The sequence below is a fragment of the Macaca fascicularis genome, chromosome 7 (genome assembly GCF_037993035.2).
Source record: "Macaca fascicularis isolate 582-1 chromosome 7, T2T-MFA8v1.1".
NCBI classification, from domain to species: domain Eukaryota; kingdom Metazoa; phylum Chordata; class Mammalia; order Primates; family Cercopithecidae; genus Macaca; species Macaca fascicularis.
Genome location: NC_088381.1, coordinates 135,517,608 through 135,543,512, shown reverse-complemented (window position 1 = coordinate 135,543,512; position 25,905 = coordinate 135,517,608). Strand labels below are relative to the sequence as shown.

Here is a 25,905-nt window from a genome sequence, read left to right as displayed (position 1 = left end):
CTCAGCAACCTTGTGTTTCTGCATCCACAAAGCTAAGGGCCAGCCCCCTCTAAAGGGATTAATACCTTGAAAGGCCCTGCCTGAGTGGCCTACCTTCCTGCTCCCAACTCTGCTCTTTTTTTGCCCCCCTAGAATATTCAGGAAGAACCAACTCTGCTCTATAATCTGCACAGTTTCAGTGCCACGTAAGGACTTGTGACAATGAGTCCTAAAGGAGTCAAAGGAAGTTCTCTGAGGATCAGGGGTGTCAAAGAAGAACTCCTATGACAAATAGTTTGTACTTGCACTGTTTTGCTTTCTTCCCCCTCCTTCCCTTACTGGCAATTGAAATTCTCTGTAAAATTGGATGATAACGTGTATAACAGAGGTCCCAAACCTACTCCCCAGGTTTTACTACTGTATCCTTTTAGACTTTAATCTTTTTTTTCCCCTTTTCTTGGATTATTAGTAGAGACAGGGTCTCACTGTGTTTTCCAGGCTGGTCTCCAACCCTGGGCTCAAGTAATTCTCCCATCATGACCTTCCACAGAGCTAGGATTACAGGTGTGAACCACCATGCCTGGCCTAGTTATAAGCATAATACATAATATTAAGTAAGGTTATTAGAGTAAATTAACTGCCATAGCAACTCCCCCCAAATAATGGCTGAAACACAGTTTATTTCTTGTTCGTTTAGCATCCAGGGTAGGTATTCCAGGTCAGCAGGAGGCTTTCCTGTATGCGGTAATTCAGAGACCTGGCTTATGGCTCCCATATCTAGGACTTTGCCATCTGTGTGGCTAAGTCTAGGTCTCTCCAGGTTCAAGGCAGCAGGAGAGAAAGAAAGCACTGAGAAAGCACACCTCCTCTTTTCAAGACTCTGGCCTGAAAGTGGCACATTACTCCTGCTCACTTTTGGCACTGGCCAGCAAATGCAGGTCTAGCTTATGTCCAGAAGAGAGTGAGAATGGATTTTGGTGGATAGCTAGCAATCTATGCCACAGTGAGTACTTTTTTATTCTACTGCCATAACCTTTAAGAACAAAATATGAAAGTTGCTCTAGGATTACAAATTTATGTTAAACTATTCTAATTACAGAACTGAATCAACAAATATATGCCAGCCTGATGTCACCTCTTAAGAGCTTTCTCCTCTAATGCCCACTGTGCCAATAGTATTGAGGTACCCAAAGGACTGGTAGAACAGAACCCTAGTTCTAGGATTATCTGAATCCTGGTTCTAGTATGTTGTTGTAGAAAACATGAATTGTGACCCATCTGCTACAGTTTTTTTTCTTAAGAGGAGTGAGGAGGCTGATGGGATGTTAACATTTTGTAAGAGCAGGATGAACTGGGTAATATTAAAGCTATTCTTTTTTTTTTTTTTTTTGGAGACAGAGTCTTGATTTGTCACTCGAGTAGGGTGGAGTGCAATGGTGCGATCTCAGCTCACTACACCCTCCGTCTCCCAGGTTCAAGGGGTTCTCCTGCCTCAGCCTCCCAAGTAGCTGGGATTACAGGCGTGCACCACCATGCCCAGCTAATTTTTGTATTTTTAGTAGAGACAAGGTTTCGCCATGTTGGTCAGGCTGGTCTTGAACTCCTGACCTCAAGTGATCCTCCCACCTCAGCCTCCCAAAGTGCTAGGATTACAGGCATGAGCCACCATGCCCAGCCTTAAAGCTATTTCTTTATCAGGGTGCTGTGGCAAATTCTTCTGGTTCATAGGTCATAAGAAATGGTCTCGCTAATTTTTCATGAAGCTTAGGGTAATGATGAAAAATGCAAACATTGTAATGTGTAAGGAATATGTGTCTGGCTGTTATGCCTGAGGGAACTTTCCCTTTCTCTAACTGTGCATCAAGTCAGCTCATCTGTAAGTCCAGGTCAGGTGAGACCTAGTGTTTCATTGCTGCTCTTTCTTCTCTTTTAAGAGGACATTGTAGGACAAGAGGAGCCTGAAACTTCAAGGAAGTTCTCATGTCAAACAGATTTGGAAGCAATGTGAAAGGCTCTCATTTTTCACTTACTGTTTATACACTGGCACAGCCTTGTAGGTTCTCTCCTGAGTGCTGGTAATAAAATCCACCGAGTACTACACTCTGATCTTTCAGGCCCCAGATGTTACCTTTGGCCTTGATAAACCTCTCCAGGCTCTATCAGAGTGGAACAAGAACACAAGTGCATCAACAGAATGATGCAACCAGGCGGTAAGGAAGAAATCAAAACAGCCTTACCTGACCTTAGCAGTATCTGTGAACAGCACTTCTATTTCAGGGCTAGTGAGTAAATCCCTGAAAGAAGCCAGAGACAGGAAATGGATAATAATTGTCTGCCTCTACACACCACATTGTGCTACACATTCTACAGATAGGTGCGCATTCTCGCATCCTCTGCTGGTATCACTATCCACACATTGCAGAGGAAGAATTTCAGCAAGGCTAAATAGCTCCAACTGTTTAACAGCAGCTGAATCACCCTTTGGTTAGAGACTCATATATAATTGATGAGTGAGGTTTATTTTTTATTTTATTTTATTTGACAGCATAAGACTATCCCATTCTCCTTACTGCTGTGACCCCTGTTGCTACCAGGGCTCTTAGCAAGTCAAGAGAGATGGGTTTCAAAGTGGGCTGACACACAGTAGGGTCTGCTGAGCCACAGGCAGCCCATTGGTAGAATAACAGACATGGAGAAAAGCTAGGGGCCTCTTAGTGTGCAGTTTTTCCAAATTGTTTCTACATATGAATAGGATAGAAATGTTTGTGACTTGTCAGGAATAACAAATCAGTGAAATCAGGAGAAAAACAAAGACTCTGCATCCTCACTTGGTGCTGAGAGGGTACTAATGGCTTTTAAAATTACAGACTCAAATATTATACATGGCAGATTTAGCCCCATGCAAAAGGAATTCTTGGAAATTAATTTAAAAATTTTTTTAAATTGTTCATTTTAGATGGAGTTTTGCTCTTTCACCCACGCTGGAGTGAACTGGCACGATCTTGGCTCACTGCAACCTCTACCCAACGGATCAAGCAATTCTCCTGCCTCAGCTTCCCAAGTAGCGGGGATTACAGGTGCCTGCCACCATGCCCGGCTAATTTTTGTATTTTCAGTAGAGACAGGTTTCACCATGTTGGCCAGGCTGGTCTGGAACTCCTGACCTCAGGTGATCCACCCGCCTTGGTGTCCTAAAGTGCAAGGATTATAGGTGTGAGCTGCCACGCCCAGCCGAATTCCTGGAATTTTAAAGGGATGCGACTGCTAATTGTTAGAACAAGGTTGTACCTGAAATACTAGCTTATTAAAAATAAAGTTGCAATGTTACTAGAAGTCCAAACTGAAGGGTGGGGAATGGGGGATGCCGGGGTTAATTCAGGCCATTTGAAGTAAGTAGAATTTCTATTATCCATAAAATGTAATTTGGGCAATAACCTTTGGAGAGACTGTTGTTTAGGTAAACTCATTTGGTTACTACCAATAAAATGCAGAGATCTGAATTTTATTTGGTGCATTTAACTCCCAAAGACTGTACAACCTCAAGAACCTTGTCTCTATTTTTTTTAGATGATCTTACTCTGTCACCCAGGCTGGAGTGCAGTAGCACAAACATGGCTCATTGCAGCCTCAACCTCTCAGGCTCAAGCAATTCTCACATATCAGCCTCCAGAGTAGCTGGGACTACAGGCATGCGCCACCACACCTGGCTAATTTGTATTTTTTTGTAGAGACAAGGTTTCTCCATGTTGCCCAGGCTGGTCTCAAACCCCTGGCCTCAGGCAATCCACCCGCCTCAGCCTCCCAAAGTGCTGGATTACAGGTGTGAGCCACTGTGCACCCAGCCAAAGAACCATGTGTCTTGAGATATCTGTCCCAGTTCATTTCTTCAGAGTTCCAGAGGAGACAGCTCCAACCAGCCCTTGTAACATCTCCTGCCTCCCTACTCTGCTCTCATGTTGCCTCCATGACAGATAGGTTTCTCAGAGGCAGTGAGGACCATGACTGAGAAAGACAGGGGCACAGATAATGGCACTGGGGACTCAAGGAAAGTGACTGTGGGGATCCAGGCCAGTCACTTTGGAACATATCCATCTAACATACACCAGCGTTAACCTCGAGAGCAAATGATACAAATATGGTGTTAATAGATGGCTTTGCATGAATGTGATCCTTGAGTTAAAATATATATATGAATACAAAATACACTTGAAAATTTAGTTCAAGATAGTAACTGAGATGATTTACAACACCAGTTATATGTTTCCTGCTAATTGGCTCTCCAGCTACATCTGTCCTTCTTGCCTAAGGAGAACAGATGCTGTCATCTTCTAATGATAGGCTTTGGAATGTACACCCCTCTGAGCACCTGTAGACCATGATGAGCCAGCTCAGGCTTTCTCAGACAGACTGTCAGCTGATGGCACCCTAGTACACCCTAGAACCCGGTTCCAGCACAGGCAGGGGTGGAGGTAAGAGGAGGATTGCTCTGGCTTCATGAAGTCACATAACCATATCCATTCAGAACGAGACTGTTGAGCTCCTCTGAGAAGACAAGACCTGCTATTATTAACATGTTGATAAAACTTCAGTCTTTCCAGTAGCTAACAAGAAGAAGAAATAGCAACAGTCCCCAGGAATAAAATACTGTTCTTTAGAGCATGTGATGTTTGAAAATTGTTTACACCTTGGTGCAGTGCTCTACACCTGTAATCCCAGCACTTTGGGAGGCTGATGCGGGTGGATCACTTGAGGTCAGGAGTTCGAGACCAGCCTGGCCAACATGGTGAAACCCTGTTTCTACTAAAAATATAAAAATTAGCTGGACATGGTAGCACATGCCTGTAGTCCCAGCTACTTGGGTGGCTAAGGTAGGAGAATCACTTGAACCCAGGAGGCAGAGATTGCAGCGAGGTGAGATCGCACCACTGCATTCCAGCCAGGGAGACAAAGTGAGACCCCATCTCAAAAAAAAAAAAAAAAAAAAAATAATAATAATAATGATTACACTCTGCCTTGTTCCAGAAAGAATTTTTAAAAAGACACATCAGGCTGGTGACTACAGCTTTGCAAATTACCAGTTTTGATGGGTAGCTCCCTGCCCCAGACCCTGGGCTAGCATCCTGGTGAGTCTGCCCAAGAAACCTCAAAGCAGCAGACTGCATTCCCTACTACTTTGGGCTGAAAGCACAGAATACTCAGACAGCCTCAGTTAGCCAAATGCTACACTGGATGCAAAGAAAAGAAGCCCTGCCATCTGCCCACTAACTTCCTAGGACAGTCCAGATCTCTAGTCAGGTTCAGTTTCTAAACCTGTCCTACCTCACATAGTGGTTTCAATGAGATAACAAGGAAAGACCTGACACATGCTAGAGATTACAGATTAGTTCAACTGGATGAGGCATCTTTGTGGTTTTTCTCCCCACCCTATCCTTTTCCTTTTTCTTGAAACTGATGGTGTAACCTAAGACTTCCCAAAATCTGTAATATTGCTATGTCATTTTAATAAAACAGTTTCTGGTGAGAAGTAGCAAACAGGCTGGCCGTGGTGGTTCACGCCTGTAATCCCAGCACTTTGGGGTCCAAGGCAGGAGGATTGCTTGAGGCCAGAGTTCAAGACCAGCCTGGGCAACATAGCAAGACCCCATCCCTACTAGAAAAAAAAAGAAGTGGCAACCAAAGCAGACCCACTGATTTCTCACTGGAACGGCTCTTAAAGAGTCCTGCTCTCACACATAGTTTGAATTTCCTGCATTCCCTATAAAAGAATATAAAGGCAAGGCCAAGTAAATCTTAGAACACCGCTTCTCTGAAATCCCTAACCACAATGCCACAACCTGCAGTGACTCAACTCTTGGGTCACACAGGAAGGTGTTTTCTACTTCTTTTTCTAGGCTGTGGTTCTCTTCTCTTGGCATAGAGGAGGGAGCCAGAAAGGGTCCATTTTTCTTCCCTTCAAAGCTGAGCATTACCACATATATTTATTCTCAATACTGGATTACAGGTGTGAGCCACCGTGCACCCAGCCAAAGAACCATGTGTCTTGAGATATCTGTCCCAGTTCATTTCTTCAGAGTTCCAGAGGAGACAGCTCCAACCAGCCCTTGTAACATCTCCTTCCTTCAAGGTTTGGTCATTAATAGAGAGGGATAAGTAAATGTATTCAAAGATTAAATTATTTAAGTCAACCACTGTAATCTCTTAGGTTCTGCCTCTGAATTGTACTAATTTGGATATTAAAATAACAATGCCACATCTGTCTAAACTAACTAGAGGTCAGCCTTACTTGAAGAAAGCAGTCATTATCTACTGCTGTCCCGGTTTAAAAATGTATCTCAAAAAAGGGAGCAATAACTCGTCATTACTACCTATTAGCGTTTTTGGTTTTGTTTTTTTTTTTTTGTTTTGGTTTTTTTTTGAGACAGGGTCTGGTTCTGTTGCCCAAACTGGAGTGCAGTGGTGTGATCTCAACTTACTGCAACCTCCGTCTCCTGGGCTCAAGCCTTCTTCCCACCTCAGCCTCCCAAGTAGCTGGGACTACAGAAGCGCACTACCACACCCAGCTAATTTTTTTTTTTTTTTTTTTTGGTAGAGATAGGGTTTTGCCATGCTACCCAGGCTGGTCTTGAACTCCTGGGCTTAAGTGATCCACCTACCTTGGCCTCCCAAAGTGCTGGGGTTACAGGTGTGAGCCATCACATCCGGCCCCTACTAGTATTTAGCTTGCAAGAGTTAAAGTTTGATATATGGCAGTTATCCTTTGAGTCATACATTTTTAAAAATCTGGGAGACCAGGTGGCTTCTAAGTAGCAGATCATTTTCAGAGAAACAAAATACTGGTTCAGGAAGACTCATCAAGGGTTGTGATGTGAATGAAGTTACAGGAGAAAGCTAAGATGCTTTGCTCCCTCTTTTCCTTCAACAAAAGTATACTGTGTGCCTAGCACTCCGCCAAATCCTAGGGATGCAGAAATAAGGTATGGTGCAGACTTCAAGGAGCTCACAGGCTGGTGAGATGTCAGGCAGAGAGAGTGGCAGCCCAGCCCAGTGCTAACTGCTATGAACCAGCTGTGCAAAGGGTGTGGCGGGAACAGAGATCCAGGAAGAGAAGGGTCAGGAGAACTTCTCAGAAGCAGCAATATCTGAGTCTGGAAGACATTAGCCAGGAATAAGAGAGGAGGAGGAAATGCTTACTGCAGAGGAGAGAATACCTTCAGCCCTATAGAAAAATGCACAATTCCTCTGAACCCAGAGTGCACCTAGAGGACTGCAAAGAGATGTGGCAGGAGGAGGGGGCAAGGCCCAGATCCTAAATGTGGTGGGGAACAACTATGGTTTCTAAGCCAGGAAGACAAATCAAATCTGCATTTTGGATCTAGTGCTCAGACAGCAGTGTAGAAAATGACCTGGAGAAGCAAAGTGCCACAGGAAGCTAAAGAAAGAAATGAGAGGGAACAGAGAGTCTAGCAATAGAGGGACATGGGAAGGGAGGGAGAAGATGGTAAGTTCAGTCTGGGATATATTGACATTGACATGTTAGAGACTATCCTGTTGAAAGTACATGGAGACAGGTTAATGGATAATTCTAGGCAATAGTCAGTGGCTCACAGCATCACTGAAATGTCACCTCTGATGAAGTATACATCATCATAGAACATGTCGTAGAACACAGGGCTCTAAACAGAGAAATTCTGCAGACAAATGACCTAGATTCTTCTACAAATAAACTGCAAAGAAGAAAAAAAAAAGAGAACCTATAAAGGTCTTAAAATATAAAGCAATATGGACCTTACTTGAATTCAACTCAAACTTAAATACAAAAAAAAAAAAAAAAAAAAGAAACCTAAAAAGTGTAACTTAATCAGGCAATGTGAATAATACTAATTAAAAATTAAGAGGCTTAATTCTCCCTGTTGAAAATAAAGAAAGAGACCTCCCTTCCTTTTATTTCATAATTTCTCTATGCTTTTCAAACTTATGTGAATCTTCACAATGACTAAATAGGCCTCTCACAAGTCTCACAACGCAGGAATGTTTCTTCAAGGACCCAGGGAGCCATGTCCTGGAGATGCACACATTTAGGGAGATAGTGCCTCAACCTCTCAGTTCCTACAAAAGGGTAAGAGCCTAACTCCCATGGGTACAGATGGTGAGCACCTTGCTCCAATTTGCAAAACCACCTCCTATGTTAAGATACGAGAAGTCTGTTTCCCTTCTGAGTGGCCATAATAAAGTTAGGATACACTGTGTGTGATAAAAGATGCTGTCCAGTCCATGAAACAAGATATCTGATTTACTCCAAAATGGTCTGGAGGTGGTGTAAAAAACATTGCCTCGTATTGGTGATGATGCTGGCTGATGGATATATCAAGTCAGTTATGTTACTATCTCTACTTTCATTATGTTTGAACACTTCCATAACAAAAAGTTAAAAAGATGAGCTGCATGGAAGACATCTGTATACAGGTTTGCAGTTAGGAGGAAAAATAAGTATTAGAGATACAGTTTTTGCTGGGCATAGTGGCTCATGCCTGTAATCCCAACACTTTGGGAGGCTGAGGCGGGAAGATTGCTTGCATCCAGGAGTTTGAGACCAACCTGAGGCAACACAGTGAGACCTCATATCTAAAACAAAAAGAAAAAAAGAAACAAAATTAGCTAGGCATGGAGGCACAAGCCTATGGTCCAAGCTACCTGGGACACTGAGGTGGGAGAATTACTTGAGCCCACAAGGTAGAGGCTGCAGTGAGCCAAGATGACACCACTGCATTCTGGCCTGGATGACAGAGCAAGACCCTGTCTCAAAAAATTTAAAAAAAAAAATAGAACTTTGGGTGGCATCAGCATACAGGTGACAGTAAAGCCATGGAAGCAAATTGCCAACCAAGACAGGATAAAGCAGGAGAATCAAGGACAGAATCCTGAGAACACCAACATGTAAGGAGTAGGTAGAAAAAGAGGATGTAGGCCAGATGCAGTGGCTCACACCCGTAATCCCAACGCTTTGGAAGGACCGAGGCAGGAGGATCACATGAGGTCAGGAGTTCAACACCAGCCTGGACAACATAGTGAGACCCTGTCTCTAAAAAAAATAAGTTAGCTGGTGTGGTGGCATGTGCCTGTAGTTCCAGCTACTTGGGAGGCTAAAGTGGGAGGATCGCTTGAGCCTGGGAGGTCGAGGCTGTAGTGAGCTGAGATTGTACCACTGTACTCCAGCGTGGGTGACAGAGTGAGACCCTGTCTCAAAAAAAAAAAAAAAAAAAAAAAAGAAAGGATTTACTAGAGGAATTTGAAAAGTTGAAGCCAAGAGAGAATAGTGTTGGTTTCAATAAAGAAAGCAAGATTAGTGGTGTAAATAAAGTGAATATTATACTGTTCATCTTATTAGGAAGTAGGTCAGATACTGCAGCAATACTAGGTTTACTGCAATGATGGCCTACGAAGCCACATTATAACAAGCTGAAATGTGAAAGGGCAATGAGAAAGCCAGGAAGTCGGCTCTGAAGAAAAACAAAATAACTGGACAACAGCTAGAGGGCTACCTAAGGTCAAGGGGGATGGTGGAGGGTAAGGGTTGCACAATTAATTACCAAAAGGACAGGTTAGGAGAGAAGAGCCATGACACGAGGTGAGAGGAGGGATAATGCTGGAGCAGGGACTGTCGGAGGGGAGGGGGTCTAGAGTATAGGTAGAGGCACTGCCGAGTGTTAGTTACCCAAAATTCATTCTTCCCTTTTTCCACAGAGAAAAGGCTTTTAGCTGGGAGCATAACCTCTTAGAATAGACTACATTCTACATGCTACATGGGGCGGGTGCAGAGGCTCACACTTGAGGCTGAGGAAGGTAGATCACAAGGTCAGGAGTTCAAGACCAGACCAGCCTGGCCAAGATAGTGGAACCCCATCTCTACTGAAAATACAAAAAATTAGCTGGGCGCAGTGGCAGGTGCCTGTAATCTCAGCTACTATGGAGGCTGAGGCAGAGAATTGCTTGAACCTGGGAGGTGGAGGTTGCAGTGAGCCGAGATCATGCCACTGCACTCCAGCCTGGGTGACAGAGTGAGACTCCGTCTAAAATAAATAAATCAATAAACAAACAAACAAACGAACAAACTACATTTACTAACCTCACTTGTAACTGGATGTGGTCATGTGAACTAGTTCTGGACAATAAGATAAGCAGAAGTGTCCCGCAGCAACTTCTTGGGAGGGGAAGAGAACTGCTGTTGCCCCTTTCTTTGTTCATTCTTCCATCCTGCTGCTGAGGCTACAGCCATCTGGCACCATTAGGCAGAGGCCTTGCCAGTAGCACCAGATAAGAATCTAGGTCTGAACTTAAAGGAACAGAACCGCAAAACCAGCTCTGGACTACTTTCCAAACTGTTTGAGAGTCAAATGAACTATTTTTCTTTCCACTGTTACTTTCGAGCCCTTACCATGGGCACTCTTATCTATGGTATCCATTTCAATGCCAAAAACTGCAATTATTTTTGCATCAACCTAAGACAGGAACTAGACTGTCATCCTCTAAGGAGGGTGTTAGAAAAGGTTCTGTCAATATAACTGATTTGGGGGATGACAGGGAGAAAGCTGAGAGAGTCCCTACCCAAGTTGGAAAAGCATGAGCTTGAGGATCATGAGATGGCTGTAGTGGGAAATGAGGGAAGGAAGACCCTGAGAATGAGGGCTCTTCAGAAGCTGGAGGTGAAGATCATACATTTAGGATGATTTTTTAAAGATTTTTGAAACTATTTATATTTTTGTTTTGCAAATGATCACTTTTAAGTGGACTTTCTGTAACAATGTATAACTCAAAAATTTGCCAAGTATCTATCTGAGCCACACAGATCCTTAGAAAGCTTTTCTGTGTAGTCTTCGTTAACACAAGTCTTTGCGAATGTTTCACTTTTACTGTAGGATCTTGAATACATTTCACAATAATGAAGCTATAAAGTTTTTATGCAGTGCATTCATTATAAACTATAAATAACATTTCTATTAAAAAGAAAGCTGGGTAGTTCAGTTTCTTTCTTTGTAATAAGAGCCAAGAAGACTGAGAAGTTGATTGGACAATCCAAAATTCGGGTTGCATATGGCAAGAAATGAGGTTCTTCACTCCTTCTCAACTCTACTACTGACCTTGGGAAAGTTTCTGAACCTCCTCAGGTCATACTTTGTTTTTTGGTTTTTTTCCTCTCTTTTTGACACCAGAGTACAGTGGTGCCATCTTGGCTCACTGCAACCTCTGCCTCCTGGATTCAAGCAATTCTCCTGCCTCAGCCTCCAGAGTAGCTGGGATTATAGGCACCCGCCACCACGCCCAGTTAATTTTTGTATTTTTAGTAGACACAGGGTTTCACCATGTTGGCCAGGTTGGTCTCAAGCTCCTGACCTCAGGTGATCCACCAGCCTCGGCCTCCCTAAGTGCTGGGATTACAGGCCTCATGAGTCACCACGCCCTGCCCCCATAGTTTCCTTTTTTTAAAAAAATTATCAGCATTTATTTACAGATCAAAACAATGCGCTGAATAACAAATTGAAGAGTTTTCAGATATACTGCATTATGTTCATATACAGCATTATGTTCCTAAGAAGCCAGAACTTCAAGTGACCTTCCTCGTTCTTAATATACATTCTATATTTAAATGTTTCTTCTTAAATTGTGATAATATACCTAAAATTAAGTTTAGTAGCATTAAGTACATTCATATTATTGTGTAACTAACCATTACTACCATCATCCATCTCCAGAACTCATCTTGCAAAACAAACTCTGTACCCATTAAGCAATGATTAACTCCCCATTTCCTTCTCCCACCAAGTCCTAGTAACTGCTATTCCACTTTGTTTTTATAAATTGGACTACTCTAAAAACTTCATATAAATGGAATCATGCTGTATTTGTTCTTTTGTACCTGGCTTATTTCACTTAGCATAATGTCCTCAAAGTTCACCCATATTGCAGCATATGTCAGGTTTCTTTGTTTTGTTTCTTAAACAGAGATGAGGCTTTATTCTGTTGTCCATGCTGCTGGACTGGAATGCAGTGGTATGATCACAGCTCACTGCAGCCTCAACCTCCTGGGCTCAAGCAATATTCCTGCCTCAGCCTCCAGAGTAGCTAGGACTACATGCATGCACCAGCACACCTGGCTTTTTGTGTGTGTGTGTGTGGAGATGGGGTCTCACTAAGTTGCCCAGGCTGGTCTCAAACTCCTGGACTCAAGCAATCGTCCCGCTTCAGCCTCCCAAAGTGCTGGGATTACAGGCATAAGCCACCCCACCCAGCCCTGCTTTTTAAAGACTGAATAATAGTCCATTATATGTATGTACCACATTTTGTTTCTCCATTCATCCATCAATGAACACTTGGGTTACTTCCACCTTTCGGCTATTGTTAATACTGCTGTGAACATGGGTACGCAACTACTTCAAGATCCTGCTTTCAGTCCTTTTGGGTACATACCCAGAAGTGGAATTGCTAAATCATATAGTAATTCTATTTTTAATTTTTAGAGGAGTTGCCATACTGTTTTCCATAGCAGCCCCATTTTATGTTCCTACCAATATTGTACAAGAGTTTCAATTTCTCCACATCTTCATCAACACTTCTTATTTTCTGTTTTGATAGTAGCCATCCTAATGGCTGAGGTGGTCAAAATTTGCTTTTTACAAATTTTGAAAATGGGATAATAGAAAATGCCTAGCACAGTGTCTAGAAGATGGTAAATGTTAAGTATCAAAAACTTTTGATAAGAGGTATTAAGTTAAATAAAAGGTATTAAGTTAAAATCTTTTCTGTCATAAATGGGAAATATACGACTACATTGAAATTTGCCAAATCCCAACAGTGTCTATTATAGATTTCCCTCTATGCAGGCACATCATTGAGTTTTCACTAAGGCATTAGCAAATTACTGATTATGTATTCACCTCCTGAAAGGAATCTGCAGCCGAGCACAGTGGTGCACATCTGTAATCCCAGCTACCCAGAAAGCTGAGACAGGAGGCTTGCTTGAGCCCAGAAGTTTGAGGCAGTAGTGTACTATGATTTTGTCTGGGAATAGCCCCTGCACTCCAGCCTGGGCAACATAGTGAGACCTATCTATAAAATAAAAGAATCTGCAATATAAAGGAGGCCCAGAAAATGAAAAGCTTGAACCCAAAGAAACAGGTCACTATTAGTGACATTCCGTGTGGGATTGGAGTGGGCCCTAAAGTGATGCCACTTATCAGCTCATGCCTCAGCTCCTATTCTTCTGCTACAGGTGGCCCATCCCCCAAGGGGACTGTGGCACAGATGAGGTCCAAAGCAGGTTTGGTCTTTGCTAGATCTCTAAAGGAAATATAAAGCCAATTTGCTAGACATTTACTTTTCCAAATACATATCAGAATGACTTTAGAAATCGAAGAACCCAGCACTTTACTAACCTTAAACAAACAAGCTCATTCCAATAATTTAGCTTCCAGTCACATATGCAGACCCTAGGCAAAGACTTTTTTGCGGGGAGTGGGACAGATGCTGTACTTTCATTTCTTCCTTGCTGTGGAAATAGACTCTTAAAAAATGTAGAGATGGGGTCTTGCTACATTGTCCAGGCTGATCTTAAACTCCTGGCCTCAAGTAATCTTCCCACCTTGGCCTCCCTAAGTGCTGGACTGACAGGCATGAGCTACTATGCCTTGACAATTGTTTAATAGAAGAGTGTGAATGGCGGAGGCAGAAGGTTTGGTGGATCATACAGCCCTACACTCTCTTCAGAAACATCACTGATATTTGCTGTTGAGTCAACCTAGCAACCAATTCTCACGGTTCAAAAGGCACCTCAGAGACGCCATTTTCATCTCTTTTCAATGCCCAAAACTAAAGCTTAAAAATATCCATATCTATCAACAGACATGATTTGTAGTGTGTCTTTATTGTATATTTCATAAAATATAAACACATAAAACTTACGTAACAGATAGTTGTAAACACCCTGTAGTTACTACCCAAGTCACAAAATAGATCAATATTAGCAATTCAGAAGTTTCATATATATATATCTCCTTACTGATCACAATTGCCTAGTTTTTTAATTATTGAGATATAATTCACATACCATAAAATTCATCCCTTTAGAATTTATAATTCAGTGCTTTCTAATATATTCAAGAAGTTGTGCAGCCATCGACACTATGTAATTCCACAACAGTTCCATCACCCTTCAAAAAGAAACCCATGCCCTTTAGCAGTCATTCCCAGCTCCTGGGAACCACTAATCTCCTTTCTGTCTCTATGGCTTTGCCTATTCTAGACAGTTCATATAAATGGAATCATATAATATGTGGCCTTCTGTGTCTGCCTTCTTTCACTTAGCATGTTTTCTAGGTTCATCCATGTTGTAGCATAAATTAGTACTTCATTCCATTTATGGCTGAATAATACTCCATTGTATGGATATGTCAAATTTTCCTCACCTATTCAATTAATGTACATTTGAGTTTCCACATGTTGACCATTATGAATAATGCTATAAATATTTGTATATAAGTTTTTGTGTGGCCAGGTGCAGTGGCTCATGCCTATAATCCCAGCACTTTGGGAGGCTGAGGCAGGTGGATCACTTGAGGCTAGGAGTTCGAGACCAACCTGGCCAATATGGCAAATATAAAAACACAAAAGTTAGCTGGGCATGGTGGCGCTCACCTGTGGTCCCAGGTACTCAGAAGGCTGAGGCCGAGATTGCACCACTGCACTCCAGCCTGGGTGAAAGGGCGAGAATTTGTCTTAAAAGAAGAGTTTGTGTGAATATGTGTTTTGAATTCTGTTAGGTATATACATAGGAATTGCTTGAGGATACAGTAACTATACATTTAACTTTGAGGGTCTGCCAAACTGTTTTCCAAAGTGGCTGCACAGTTTTACATTCACACCAGTAGTGTATGACAGGTCCAATCTTTTTACACCCTCACCAATACTTGGTATTGTCTGTCTTTTTTATCATAGCCATCCTAGTGGGTGTGAAATGTTATTTCCTTGTAGCTCCCACCCCTCCGAGACAGAGTCTCACTCTGTTGCCCAGGCTGGAATGCAGTGGTACGATCTCTGCTCACTGCAACCTCCACCTCCTGGGTTCAAGTGATTCTCTCGCCTCAGCCTCCTGAGTAGCTGGGACTACAGGCATGTGCCACCACATCCAGCTAATTTTTGTATTTTTTAGTAGAGATGGAGTTTCACCATGTTGATCAGGCTGGTCTCGAACTCCTGACCTCAAATGATCTGCCCACCTCAGCCTCCCAAAGTACTCGGATTACAGGTGTGAGCTGCCACGCCCGGCCATTGTAGTTTTTAATTTGCATTTCTGTAATGACTAATGTGTTTATTGCCCATTTGTATAAATTATTTGGAGAAGTGGCTAATTAAATCTATTGCTAATTTTTAAATTGGGTTGTCTTTTTACAGTTGTTATTTTATTTATGTTTGCTGAACACTACAATCCTACCAGGTATACAATTTGCAAATATTTTGCCCATTCTATGGGCAGTCTTTTTACCTTCTTTTCTTTTGTTTTCCATTACATTGATGAAGTCTTTCTACTTTCTTGATAGTGCTCTTCGAAACATAGATATATTTAATTTAGGTAAGTCCAATTTAATTTTTGTCATTTGTGATTTTGGTAGGATATCTAAGAAACCAACACCTGACCCAAGGTCACAAAAATCCAGTCCTATGTTCTCTAACAGTTATATGGTTTCAGCATTACATTTAGGACTTTGGTCCATTTTGAGTTAATTTTCATATATGGTGTGAGATAGGGATTTTTTTTTTTTTTTTTTTTTTTTTTTTTTTTTGGTATGTGGATATCCAGTTATCCCAGCACCATTTACTGAAGACTATTCTTTCCTTACTGATTTGTGTTGGTCAAATAAAGACAACCTTGTGAGTGGACAATTTTAGGAAACCACCAGACCAGTCAAATGGTAATTTTCTGGGGATGGTCTATGAGGAGTATTAACTCTGTTCTCCCTTTTCCAGTAACTGCCAGCCTCCTGGTTTCACTGTGATTGCAGGCTATTGGTTGTCCAGGCTACAGCTGATCTGGGAAAAGGCAGCATGGGAACAGGGCAAGTTAAAATGCCACAAATCTTAACGTTCTTACGGAGATTCAACATTTTTCCTGAATAAATGCTCCCCAGATTGCTGCAAGCCTTTGGTTAATTTCCAGAGTTCTGAAAAAGCTGATTCTGATCATTTTTGCCAGTGTTCTTGATATAATTTGGCTCTGTGTTCCCACCCAAATCTCATGTTGAATTGTAATCCCCAATGTTGGAGGTCTGGCCTGGTGGGAGGTGATTGGATCATGGGGGTTGTTTCTAATGGTTTAGCACCATCTCCCTAGTACTGTCTCATGATAGAGTTCTCATGAGATCCGGTTAAAAGTGTGTAGCACCTCCCTCTTCGCTCTCTTCCTCCTGGTCCCGCCATATAAGACGTGCTTGCTTCCCCCTTCACCTTCTGCCATGATTATAATTCTCCTAGGGCCTCCCCAGAAAAGAAGCCTGTACAGCCTGCAGAACCATGAGTCAATTAAACCTCTTTTCTTTTTAAATTACCCAGTCTCAGGTGTGTCTTTACAGAAGTACAAGAACAGACTAATACAGTTCTCATTCCTTTTTTGGAGGCCCTACACCACCATTTTCAATGGTGTCATTATACAGTATTTTAAAACAACACAGATTTCCCATTAAAATGCAAATTTCTCACTTTTCTTGAAAAACTGGAGAAAAGAGTACAAGGCCTACGCCTTCTCACATGGTAACAGGTGGCTAGAGTTCACAAATTACCATGGTTCTCAGAGCTAACCAAAATCAGGTGCAGATATACTGCTCCTCAGCCTTGCCAGAACAATGCCTTTTCATTTCTCTTCAGGCCCTCTTAAGCCCAGGAGTTCGGGACCAGTCTGGGCAACATAGTGAGACCCTGGCTCTATGAAAGAAAAAATAATTATTCAGGCATACTCGCATGTGTCTGTAGTCCCAGCTACTCAAGAGGCTAAAGTGGGAGGATCGCTTGAGTCCAGGAGGTTGAGACTGCAGTAGGCTGTGACTATGCCACTGCAGTCCAGCCTGAGTGACAGAGTGAGACCCTCTCTCAAAGAAAAATAAAAGATGGCTGGGAGCAGTGGCTCACTCCTGTAATCCCAGCACTTTGGGAAGCCTATATGGGCGGATCACCTGAGGTCAGGAATTCGAGACCAGCCTGGCCAACATGGTGAAACCCCGACTCTACTAAAAATACAAAATTTAGCCGGGCACAGTGGCACACACCTGTAATCCCAGCTACTCATTGAGGTTGAGGTTGAGGCAGGAGAATTGCTTGAACCCGGGAGGCAGAGGTTGCAGTGAGCCAAGATCGCACCACTGCACTCCAGCCTGGTGACACAGCGAGACTCCGTCTCAAAAAAATAAAAATAAAAAAAATAAAATAAAAGGAAAGGTTACCTAAGAGAACTATTGAGTGTCCTTAGTAAGCCCAAGGAAATAAAACAAGCCCAGGCACTAAGTCAAATACATTCATTTGAGAGAAAACAGGAAGTTTAACTCATGCTATGTTAACACCGGCAGCCTGTGACATCAGAGCAAAGGCAGGGAACAAAGGGATTGTGAAAGTTACCTTTCCATGAGTCTCTCCTTCGAAATTTGACCCATGCTGTTTATTTGAAAGTGCTCAAAACACTCAAGTTATTTTGGTACTGTTTAGGAATAGAGCAATTGAAATGTCTCTTGGTACTTTTCTCCAACATATTCCAGGAGATTAGCCAAATCCACATGCTAGAAATCTGCTGAGAGCCACAGTTTTATTTAATAGGCTATGAGATTCTATTTCAGACTGCTGGTGATACTGAGCTACCAATCAGCTACACAGTAAGGATATAATTGTACAATTAAATATATCTGAGAAAAAAGTCAAAGGGAAAGCCACATAAACTGAAACTTCACCACTACTTTAGGTTGGAGTTTAGAGAGGAAGCAGTAGGGGAGTAGTATTTGCAGGAGAATGGCTTCCCCTGCACTGGAGTGGAAAAATACCAAGAGCTGTGACAGGAAAGGAAGTCTACAAAGCATGAGTAAGAGAAGCTGCTACAAATGTGCCCTTCCCCCTCATTCAGCAGCCTCAGCTGATTATTATAGAGGTCTCCTCCAGAAGAGACTGAAACCGCTTCTTGTCAGGAGTCTCTTGTGGCAGAACCTACAGATGGTAGAGCAATTGGAGCAATGCTTGGCCAAGTTCAGATGGACTGCAGAGATGTCTCCAGGATTTAAAAATAGTGATAACCAGAGATTGTCATCTTCAGTGTAAAATTATTCTTTTAAAAAGGCAATGTGTACAAGCTATTTTAAGAGACAGTATGCTCATTTATAGGCAGGAATAAAAACCTCCTTCCATTAGGTAACTTGCGACACATTAAAAGAAGACTAAATCTTAGTAGTTTGTCTTTAATCTTCGGTGGTGAACTTGGAGAGTTATTAAAATGACTAAGAGAGGCCTTAGTAAAGAAGAAACTGCAATTGTTTAATAAAGAAATAAGGTCTGAGTATTGAATCCAAGTCACCATATCCATATGTAGGTGGAGGTAAATGAAGGACACCTGAACTCAAGGTGGTTTCAGTGACTTCATTATTCCTGTCTTTTGGAAGGAGATGACTTCACTTGGACTGGACTTATGACCAGCAGATAAGATTTCAGAGCAACAGTGGGGAGTTAACTTAGATTCTGTGTTATTATCTCCATAATCTCCGTGCTGCCTCACATTTTGCTCTTATATCACCGGAAAAGATATGTGAATGATCCAAACATAAACAGAGCAAATGGCCTTGAATGGAGGCTAGAAACATTTAGATTGGATATAAAGAAGAACCTTCCTGCCATAAATGTATTTATTTATTTGAGATGGAGTCTCACTCTGTTGCCCAGGCTAGAGTGCAGTGGCACAATTTTGGCTCACTGCAACCTTTGCCTCCCAGGTTCAAGCAATTCTTCTGTCTCAGGCTCCTGAGTAGCTGGGACTACAGGTGCATGCTACTATGCCTAATTTTTGTATTTTTAGTAGAGAAGGGATTTCACCATATTGGTCAGGCTGGTCTCGAACTCCTGACCTCAGGTGATCCACCCACCTCAGCCTCCCAAAGTGCTGGGATTACAGGCATGAACTACCGTGCCCTGCTTATAAAGGTATTCAAATTTGGTGCTGTTACTAAAAGAAGGGTTCTCCCTTACTATAGAAATGGCATTTATAGCTGGGCACAGTGGCTCACACCTATAATCCCAGCACTTTGGGAAGCTGAGGTGGGCGGATCACCTGAGATCAGGAGTTCAAGACCGGCCTGACCAACATGGTGAAACCCCATGTCTACTAAAAATACAAAAATGAGCCAGGTGTAGTGGCACACACCTGTAATTCCAGCTACTTGGGAGGAGAATCGCTTGAACCCAGAAGGTGGAGGTTGCAGTGAGCCAAGATTGCACCATTGCACTCCAGCCTAGGTGATGGAACAAGACTCCATGTCAAAAAAAAAAAAAAAAAAAAAAAAAGACAAAAAAGAACTCGGAAAACACAGATCTAAGCCTATTAGTTCTATAAGATCAATGAGTCTATAAGACCTATATTACTGTTTCCAGTAATAAAGATATTAACCCTAGAGAGGAAATAATTTGAAGACAGGAAACTGGTGAGACTGACAAATCATAAGCATCTCAAGATTGAGTTAGGAAAATGGAATTTTAAGGGGAAAGGTTGACTATGCAGTTGAAGCTGGAGTTAGTGTTCTTAGCATCACTTGCATTCACTGGCAGCTGTTCAGACCTTGCCTCACTCTACCACCTTGCCTTTCAACACACTCTTTATTGCACGAGGACTTTCCCTGATGACTCCTTGATAGATCTTAAGCTGTAGATGGAATCCAAAGGAGGATGCCGGATGTGGCAGACTGTTCCCAAACACAAAGCTGTGTGGTTCCTGGATGTCAGAGAAAAAGATTCTGAAATACTCTATTACTAGTCCTGCACTGATATCTAAAAATCTAACCACTTACCCAGACTGGAGAGCCTTTTCATCAAGCCAGCTTCTCTTATGGCAGCGGGACCATGCTCCACTCCTTTTCTTTTCTGTCAATCACAAAAATTACAGTTAGAGAAGATGACTGAAAAAACCACTTTGGTACACTTAGTTCCCAGCAGGTTCCTCTGAAAACCTGTGACAGCATCAGCCCTTCCATCTATGACTGTCCTTCTAACTCCATTGTTGGAATCACATCAGCTGCCCAAGCCAAGACGGGAGAGGCTGAGCCAGGTTAGGATCCGGGAACTAGGCGTGTGTGGGGCTGGCTGGGGCCAGAGACCGGGCTTCTAGAAGACTGAGCGCTCCCGACTGCAGGTTTCCTTCATTGAAGAGAACAAAACAGCTCCTCCCGGCCTCCCGCGCTGGAGAGGCCAGCTCCAATTTCCCTCCCAGTTAAATAAAGCTCATTCTGAGTGAATGGATCCAGAAGACTTAAATCCTCGGTCGCTCCCTTTAACCTCCTCCATCGATTCTCCACTGGGGATTCTGGCCAGTTTCGCCTCCTCCAGCCCCTCCAAGGAATCCTCCCTCTCATTCTCTCCCCTCCATCACCCCAAGCTGCATCCACCGTTTTCTCGGTCTTTCTGGGGAGGCCGCAGAAACTCGCCCTCATCCCAAACAGGGTGGCCTCCACCCCTCCCTCCCTCTCCATCCTCTGTCGGGGAAAGTCCCACACGCTCCCACGGTGCCCAATCGCGGGAACCCGCCAGCTCTTCCCCTCGCCTTTTCTCCCCATCCTCTCCTCGCCTCCCGGTCCCCCGCATCCCACCGCCGCCTTCTCCAGGTTCTGGGGGGCGGAGGATCCTGCCCGGCGGTGCCAGGTGCCAGTTCTCACCTGCCCTTGTGAGAACGGGGCTCCTATCACAGCCACAGAGTGGACGGATTTCTTCAGGATGGAATGCACTCGCTTCTGGAGGAGACGCGAGAGACTGCCCCTTAGGGACATGATCCGTGGCACTGAGAATCTCCAAAGCAAAGGCTCAGGGCGGCTGGAAGCCGGGAGTGAGCGCCACCGCCGGTCGCTGCGCCTACCTACTCGCTCCAGCCTCCGCCCCGCCCCGTGACGTCACCGCCACATTGTCCCCGCCCCGACCCCGCCGCCCGCGCCTCCAACCAGCCCCCGGCACACCTTCGCAGGCCCCGCCCACCGCTCTGCAGGGCTGGGACATGCCTTCGATGACGTCACCCCACGCTGGCCTGGGCTCTCCGGCCAGGGACATGCCCCTGCCTCTGACGCCAGAAGGCCAATATCCAGGTCTGGCCAGTAAGAGCGGTGACCAACAGGTGTGTCCCTTCGCGGGAGGCGGCCGGCCCCTGCCAGGTTCCTGAACTTGGCGGAACGCAGGAATCAACACGAATCTTCACGCCCGGCTGATGCTGACTCTACCGATGGGCTGGCTGGGTCGGGCCTGGTCTGACCAGACCCCACGTGAGTGCCCTGCCTAGTCAAAACCAGCATCCATCTTCGTTCTGTCTCAAAGCTCAACGCCCACGAAACACTCTTAGACTTTGGGCATCAGTGAAATTTAGATTCGGAGATATAATATAGATGAGAGCTCTCTGAGCCGGGCACGTTTATAAAGAGCCGTCTACCTTAGGTATTTTGAATGAAAGAGGTTAGGATTTACAAAGCAAATTACTTCTAAATGTTTTTAATTCTTTACCTGAATAACGAGAGCGCTGGTTATTAAAAAGTAAATATAGCAACGTATTTAGACTATTTCTAATTTTGGGGTAGGCTAAAGAGCTGAAAGTACTAAGTAACTACTTAGAGTTTTAACAACTAATAATAATTTAATAATACTCAGCATTCCAAGAACTTTACCCCTCCAATTCTATACCACAGGTTACTTTTTAAAGCGAAGAAGACAAGATCAAAGGTGTAAGTAATTTTCCCACAGCCACATGGCTTGTAAGTGGCAGAGCTGACTCCACATTCCAAGTTCTTAACCAACACACCATGGCATGCACGAATCTAGACATTATTTCTACCAAATTAATTCTTTACATAAACACCTGAAATTTATTTCAACTGATGTCAATTTACACACTGCTTTCCAAAATAGTTCAGAGGTCTCCATGGCAACACCATAACTCCAAAGGAGCTTTAGTACCTTAAGGCATTTTATTTTTAGAGGCTCTGTTGTGTACTGTGTCCCCCTGCTGGTTTAACAATGCTGTCTTTGAGGCCTTAGCAAAATAACTGCTGTAAGTCAGTGGTTCTAAAAGTGTGGTCCCAGACCAGCAGCATCAGCATCACCTGGATACAGCATCAAGAAGAAACCGGCTGCACACGGTGACTCACCCCTGTAATTCGAGCACTTTGGAAGGCCAAGGCAGAGGATCTGAGTTTGAGACCAGCCTGGGCAGCATAGTGAGATGCTGACTGTACTAGAGATTAAAAAAAAAAAAAAAAGCTGAGTGTGGTGGCATGTGCCTATGGCCCCAGCTACTCGGGAGGCTAAAGTGGGAGGATCTCTTGAGCCCAGGAAGTCGAGGCTTCAGTGAGCCATGATCACACCACTGTACCTCAGCCTGGGTGACAGAGTGACACCCTGTCTCAAAAACAAAAATAAATAAAAAGCAGCAAGAAACTTCTTGCTTCTGGAGCACCTGTTATGGGTCACCAGATACTTGTTAGAAGTGCAAATTCTTGGGCCCCACCCCCAAATGTACAGAATCAGTAACTCCAGGGGCAGGGCACCAGTAACCTATGTTTTAACAAGCCCTCCAGGAATGGGAGGGGGCGTGGTCAGGGATTCAGTCACAGATACATCATACTTGTTCAGTTCACTGAAATTATGTTGATACTTTTGTATTTCTTGCCCATCACCACATTCAACTTTTTCCCTTTTACTATGTTTTCTGAAGTTGATACTGGCACAGGTTGCCTCAGGGCTTCCTGTGCTACTGCAAAAACCTCTTGCTTCCACTGGGTGAGGTGGCTCACGCCTGTAATCCCAGCACTTTGGGAAGCCAAGGCGGGTGGATCACCTGAGGTTGGGAGTTTGAGACCAGCCTGGCCAGCATGGAGAAACCCCCGTCTCTACTAAAAATACAAAAAGCTGGGCGTGGTGGCAGGTGCCTGTAATCCCAAGTACTCAGGAGGCTGAGGCAAGAGAATCACTTGAACCTGGGAGGCGGAGGTTGCAGTGAGCTGAGATTCTGCCATTGCACTCCAGCCTGGGCAACAAGAGCGAAACTCTGTCTCAAAAACGAACAAACAAACAATAACAACAACACAAAACAAAAAAACCTCTTGCTTTTTGAGCATTTACTCTGGATCACCAGACTGACCTTTCCAAAGTGCTACTTTAATCCTGCATGTCATTTTCAGTGGTTTTCCACAACCTATAGTTTAGTCAGAGATAAATTACTAGTTCCACTTTATTATGCACTGGGAAAGTGAACAGGAGATTGTTATACAGGTTGAGCATCCTTAATCCAAAAATCTAAAATCCCAATCCAAATTTTCAGCACCTACATGATGACACAAGTGGAAAATCCCATACTGGACCTCATGTGACCAGTCCCAGTCAAAATGCAGTCAGTTTGGTCCGAAGGTAGTGAGTTACCTTAATAGATTGTTCACAGTCAGTTACAGATGGAACACCTTGTTCTATTTTTTCTCCCCTTCTCACTACTGCACTTGACTAGTCTTAAAAAAAAAGAAAGTAAAGAAAAAAGAAAGGGCCGGGCGCGGTGGCTCAAGCCTGTAATCCCAGCACTTTGGGAGGCCGAGACGGGCGGATCACGAGGTCAGGAGATCGAGACCATCCTGGCTAACACGGTGAAACCCCGTCTCTACTAAAATACAAAAAAAACTAGCCGGGCGAGGTGGCGGGCGCCTGTAGTCCCAGCTACTCGGGAGGCTGAGCCAGGAGAATGGCGTGAACCCGGGAGGCGGAGCTTGCAGTGAGCTGAGATCCGGCCACTGCACTCCAGCCTGGGCTACAGAGCCAGACTCCCTCTCAAAAAAAAAAAAAAAAAAAAAAAAAAGAAAGAAAAACAGAAAAGAAAAAAAAAGGCTGCGTGCAGTGGCTCATGCCTATGAGCCATGATTGCATCATTGCACTGCAGCCTGGGTGACAGAGCCAGACCCTGTCTCTAAAGAAAATAAAAACAGGGCCTGGCATGGTGGCTCACGCCTGTAATCCCAGCACTTTGGGAGGCCGAGGTGGGTGGATTGCCTGAGGTCAGGAGTTCGAGACCAGTCTGGCCAACATGGTGAAACCCCATCTCTACTAAAAACACAATAAAATTAGTCAGGCGTGGTGGCGTGTGCCTGTTATCCCAGCTACTTGGGAGGCTGAAGCAGGGGAATTGTTTGAACCAGGGAGGTAGATGTTGCAGTGAGCCAAGATAGCACCACTGCACTCCAGCCTGGGTGACAGAGTGAGGACCCTGTCTCAAAAGATAAATAAATAAAAATAAAAATGAAATAATGCAGTCAAAACTTTGTTTCATGAACAAAATTATTTAAAATATTTTATAAAAACACCTTCAGGATATGTGTATAAGGTGTATATGAACATAAGTTTCATGTTTAAAGTTGCATCCCATCCTATGATACCTCATTATGTATATGCAAATATTCAAAAAAAATCCAAATCTTTTTTCGGGCCATATGCGGAACAGAACAAGAAAAAGGCTGAAGGCGACCTCTTAGGTGCATTGGGATCCTTGAACTACTTTTTTGTCTCCCCTTTAGGAGGGATATATGTTTTAATTTCTCTTTCATAGCGGGCCTTGTCCGCCCTTGCCATAGCTTCAAATTGTCCTTTCTCTTTAGCAGACATGGTCTTCCACCTCTCTGAGCACTTCTTAGGAAACTCTGAGAAGTCGAGTGAAGCATCTAGGTGCTTCTTCTTATGCTCCTCCGGACAAGTTTGCACACAAAACACATATGATGGCATTTTGCCTCGGCTTCTTAAGATCTCCTTTGCCCATGTTTAGTCATTTTTCCTCAGCGAGGCACAGAGTCGCCCAGTGCCCATCTGGCTCTCACTTGCCCTGGCACTGTCTTTATGGAGCTCAATGTACTGCTTATAATTCATTTTTACAACCCCAAAGTTCATAAAACAGCAACTCAAAGCAAAACAAAAAACAAACCCCAAAGTTCCAAATGAATACCTCCTTTTATTTTCAAAATAGGCATTTAATTTAAAAATCTGTTTTTAAAAATAAAATTCTAAAGTCATAAAGAATGAGTTACATTTTAAAAATTTACTTTAAAACTTGTACCGTTAGTGCATCGCTCTAGGATCCCTCCTCAGGTTTAAACCAGTTTGCTCCATTTTTCTTCTTCCTCTGTAGGAAAATCTAGAGATTTGGCCTCTTTCCTTTAATTGCATGGCTGCCAAAACACACTCTATCCCTTAATAGGTTGCTGGGAGTTGTGGGGTGGGGAACTGTGAGGGAGTGGGAATAAGTAAGATGCAATTGTCAGGTTTGCTGATTTCTGTGGTATAAATACTTCCTATTTATGAGCTCCCATTGTGATGTCACTGAACATGGAGTTGGGAAGAGGTGCTCATTATACAATATTTCTACCATACAGATACAATCAACACAAAGAACCTCAAGGACATAAATAATAGGAAGACATAGTAAAATAATTAGGCAGTGATAAGTCTGGAGTCTATATTATCTTTGGTTTTAATATAATTTATGTAGTTAAATTATTACAGGCTGGAGTACAGAGGCACAATCACAGCTGACAGCAACCTTGACCTCCTGGACTCACGCAATCCTCCCACCTCAGCCTCCTGAGTAGCTGGGACTACAGGTGCACGCCACCATACCCAGCTAATTTCTTTCCTTTTTTT

At 43.4% G+C, this 25,905-nt stretch overlaps 1 protein-coding gene across 1 annotated transcript in view; it reads right to left on the bottom strand.

Annotated features, from left to right (window-relative positions):
* The window catches only part of ARG2 (arginase 2), a 34,633-nt gene extending 13,552 nt beyond the window's left edge, over nt 1–21,081 (bottom strand). Inside the window, exons 1-2 of the mRNA XM_045397563.2 lie at nt 20,913–21,081; nt 20,052–20,124 (exon numbers count right to left, since the gene is read on the bottom strand). Of these exons, the coding sequence (XP_045253498.1) occupies nt 20,052–20,124; nt 20,913–21,023 (184 nt within the window). The 5' untranslated portion in view covers nt 21,024–21,081. The remainder of the gene's footprint in view (nt 1–20,051; nt 20,125–20,912) is intronic.
* Between the last annotated feature and the right edge of the window lie 4,824 nt (nt 21,082–25,905).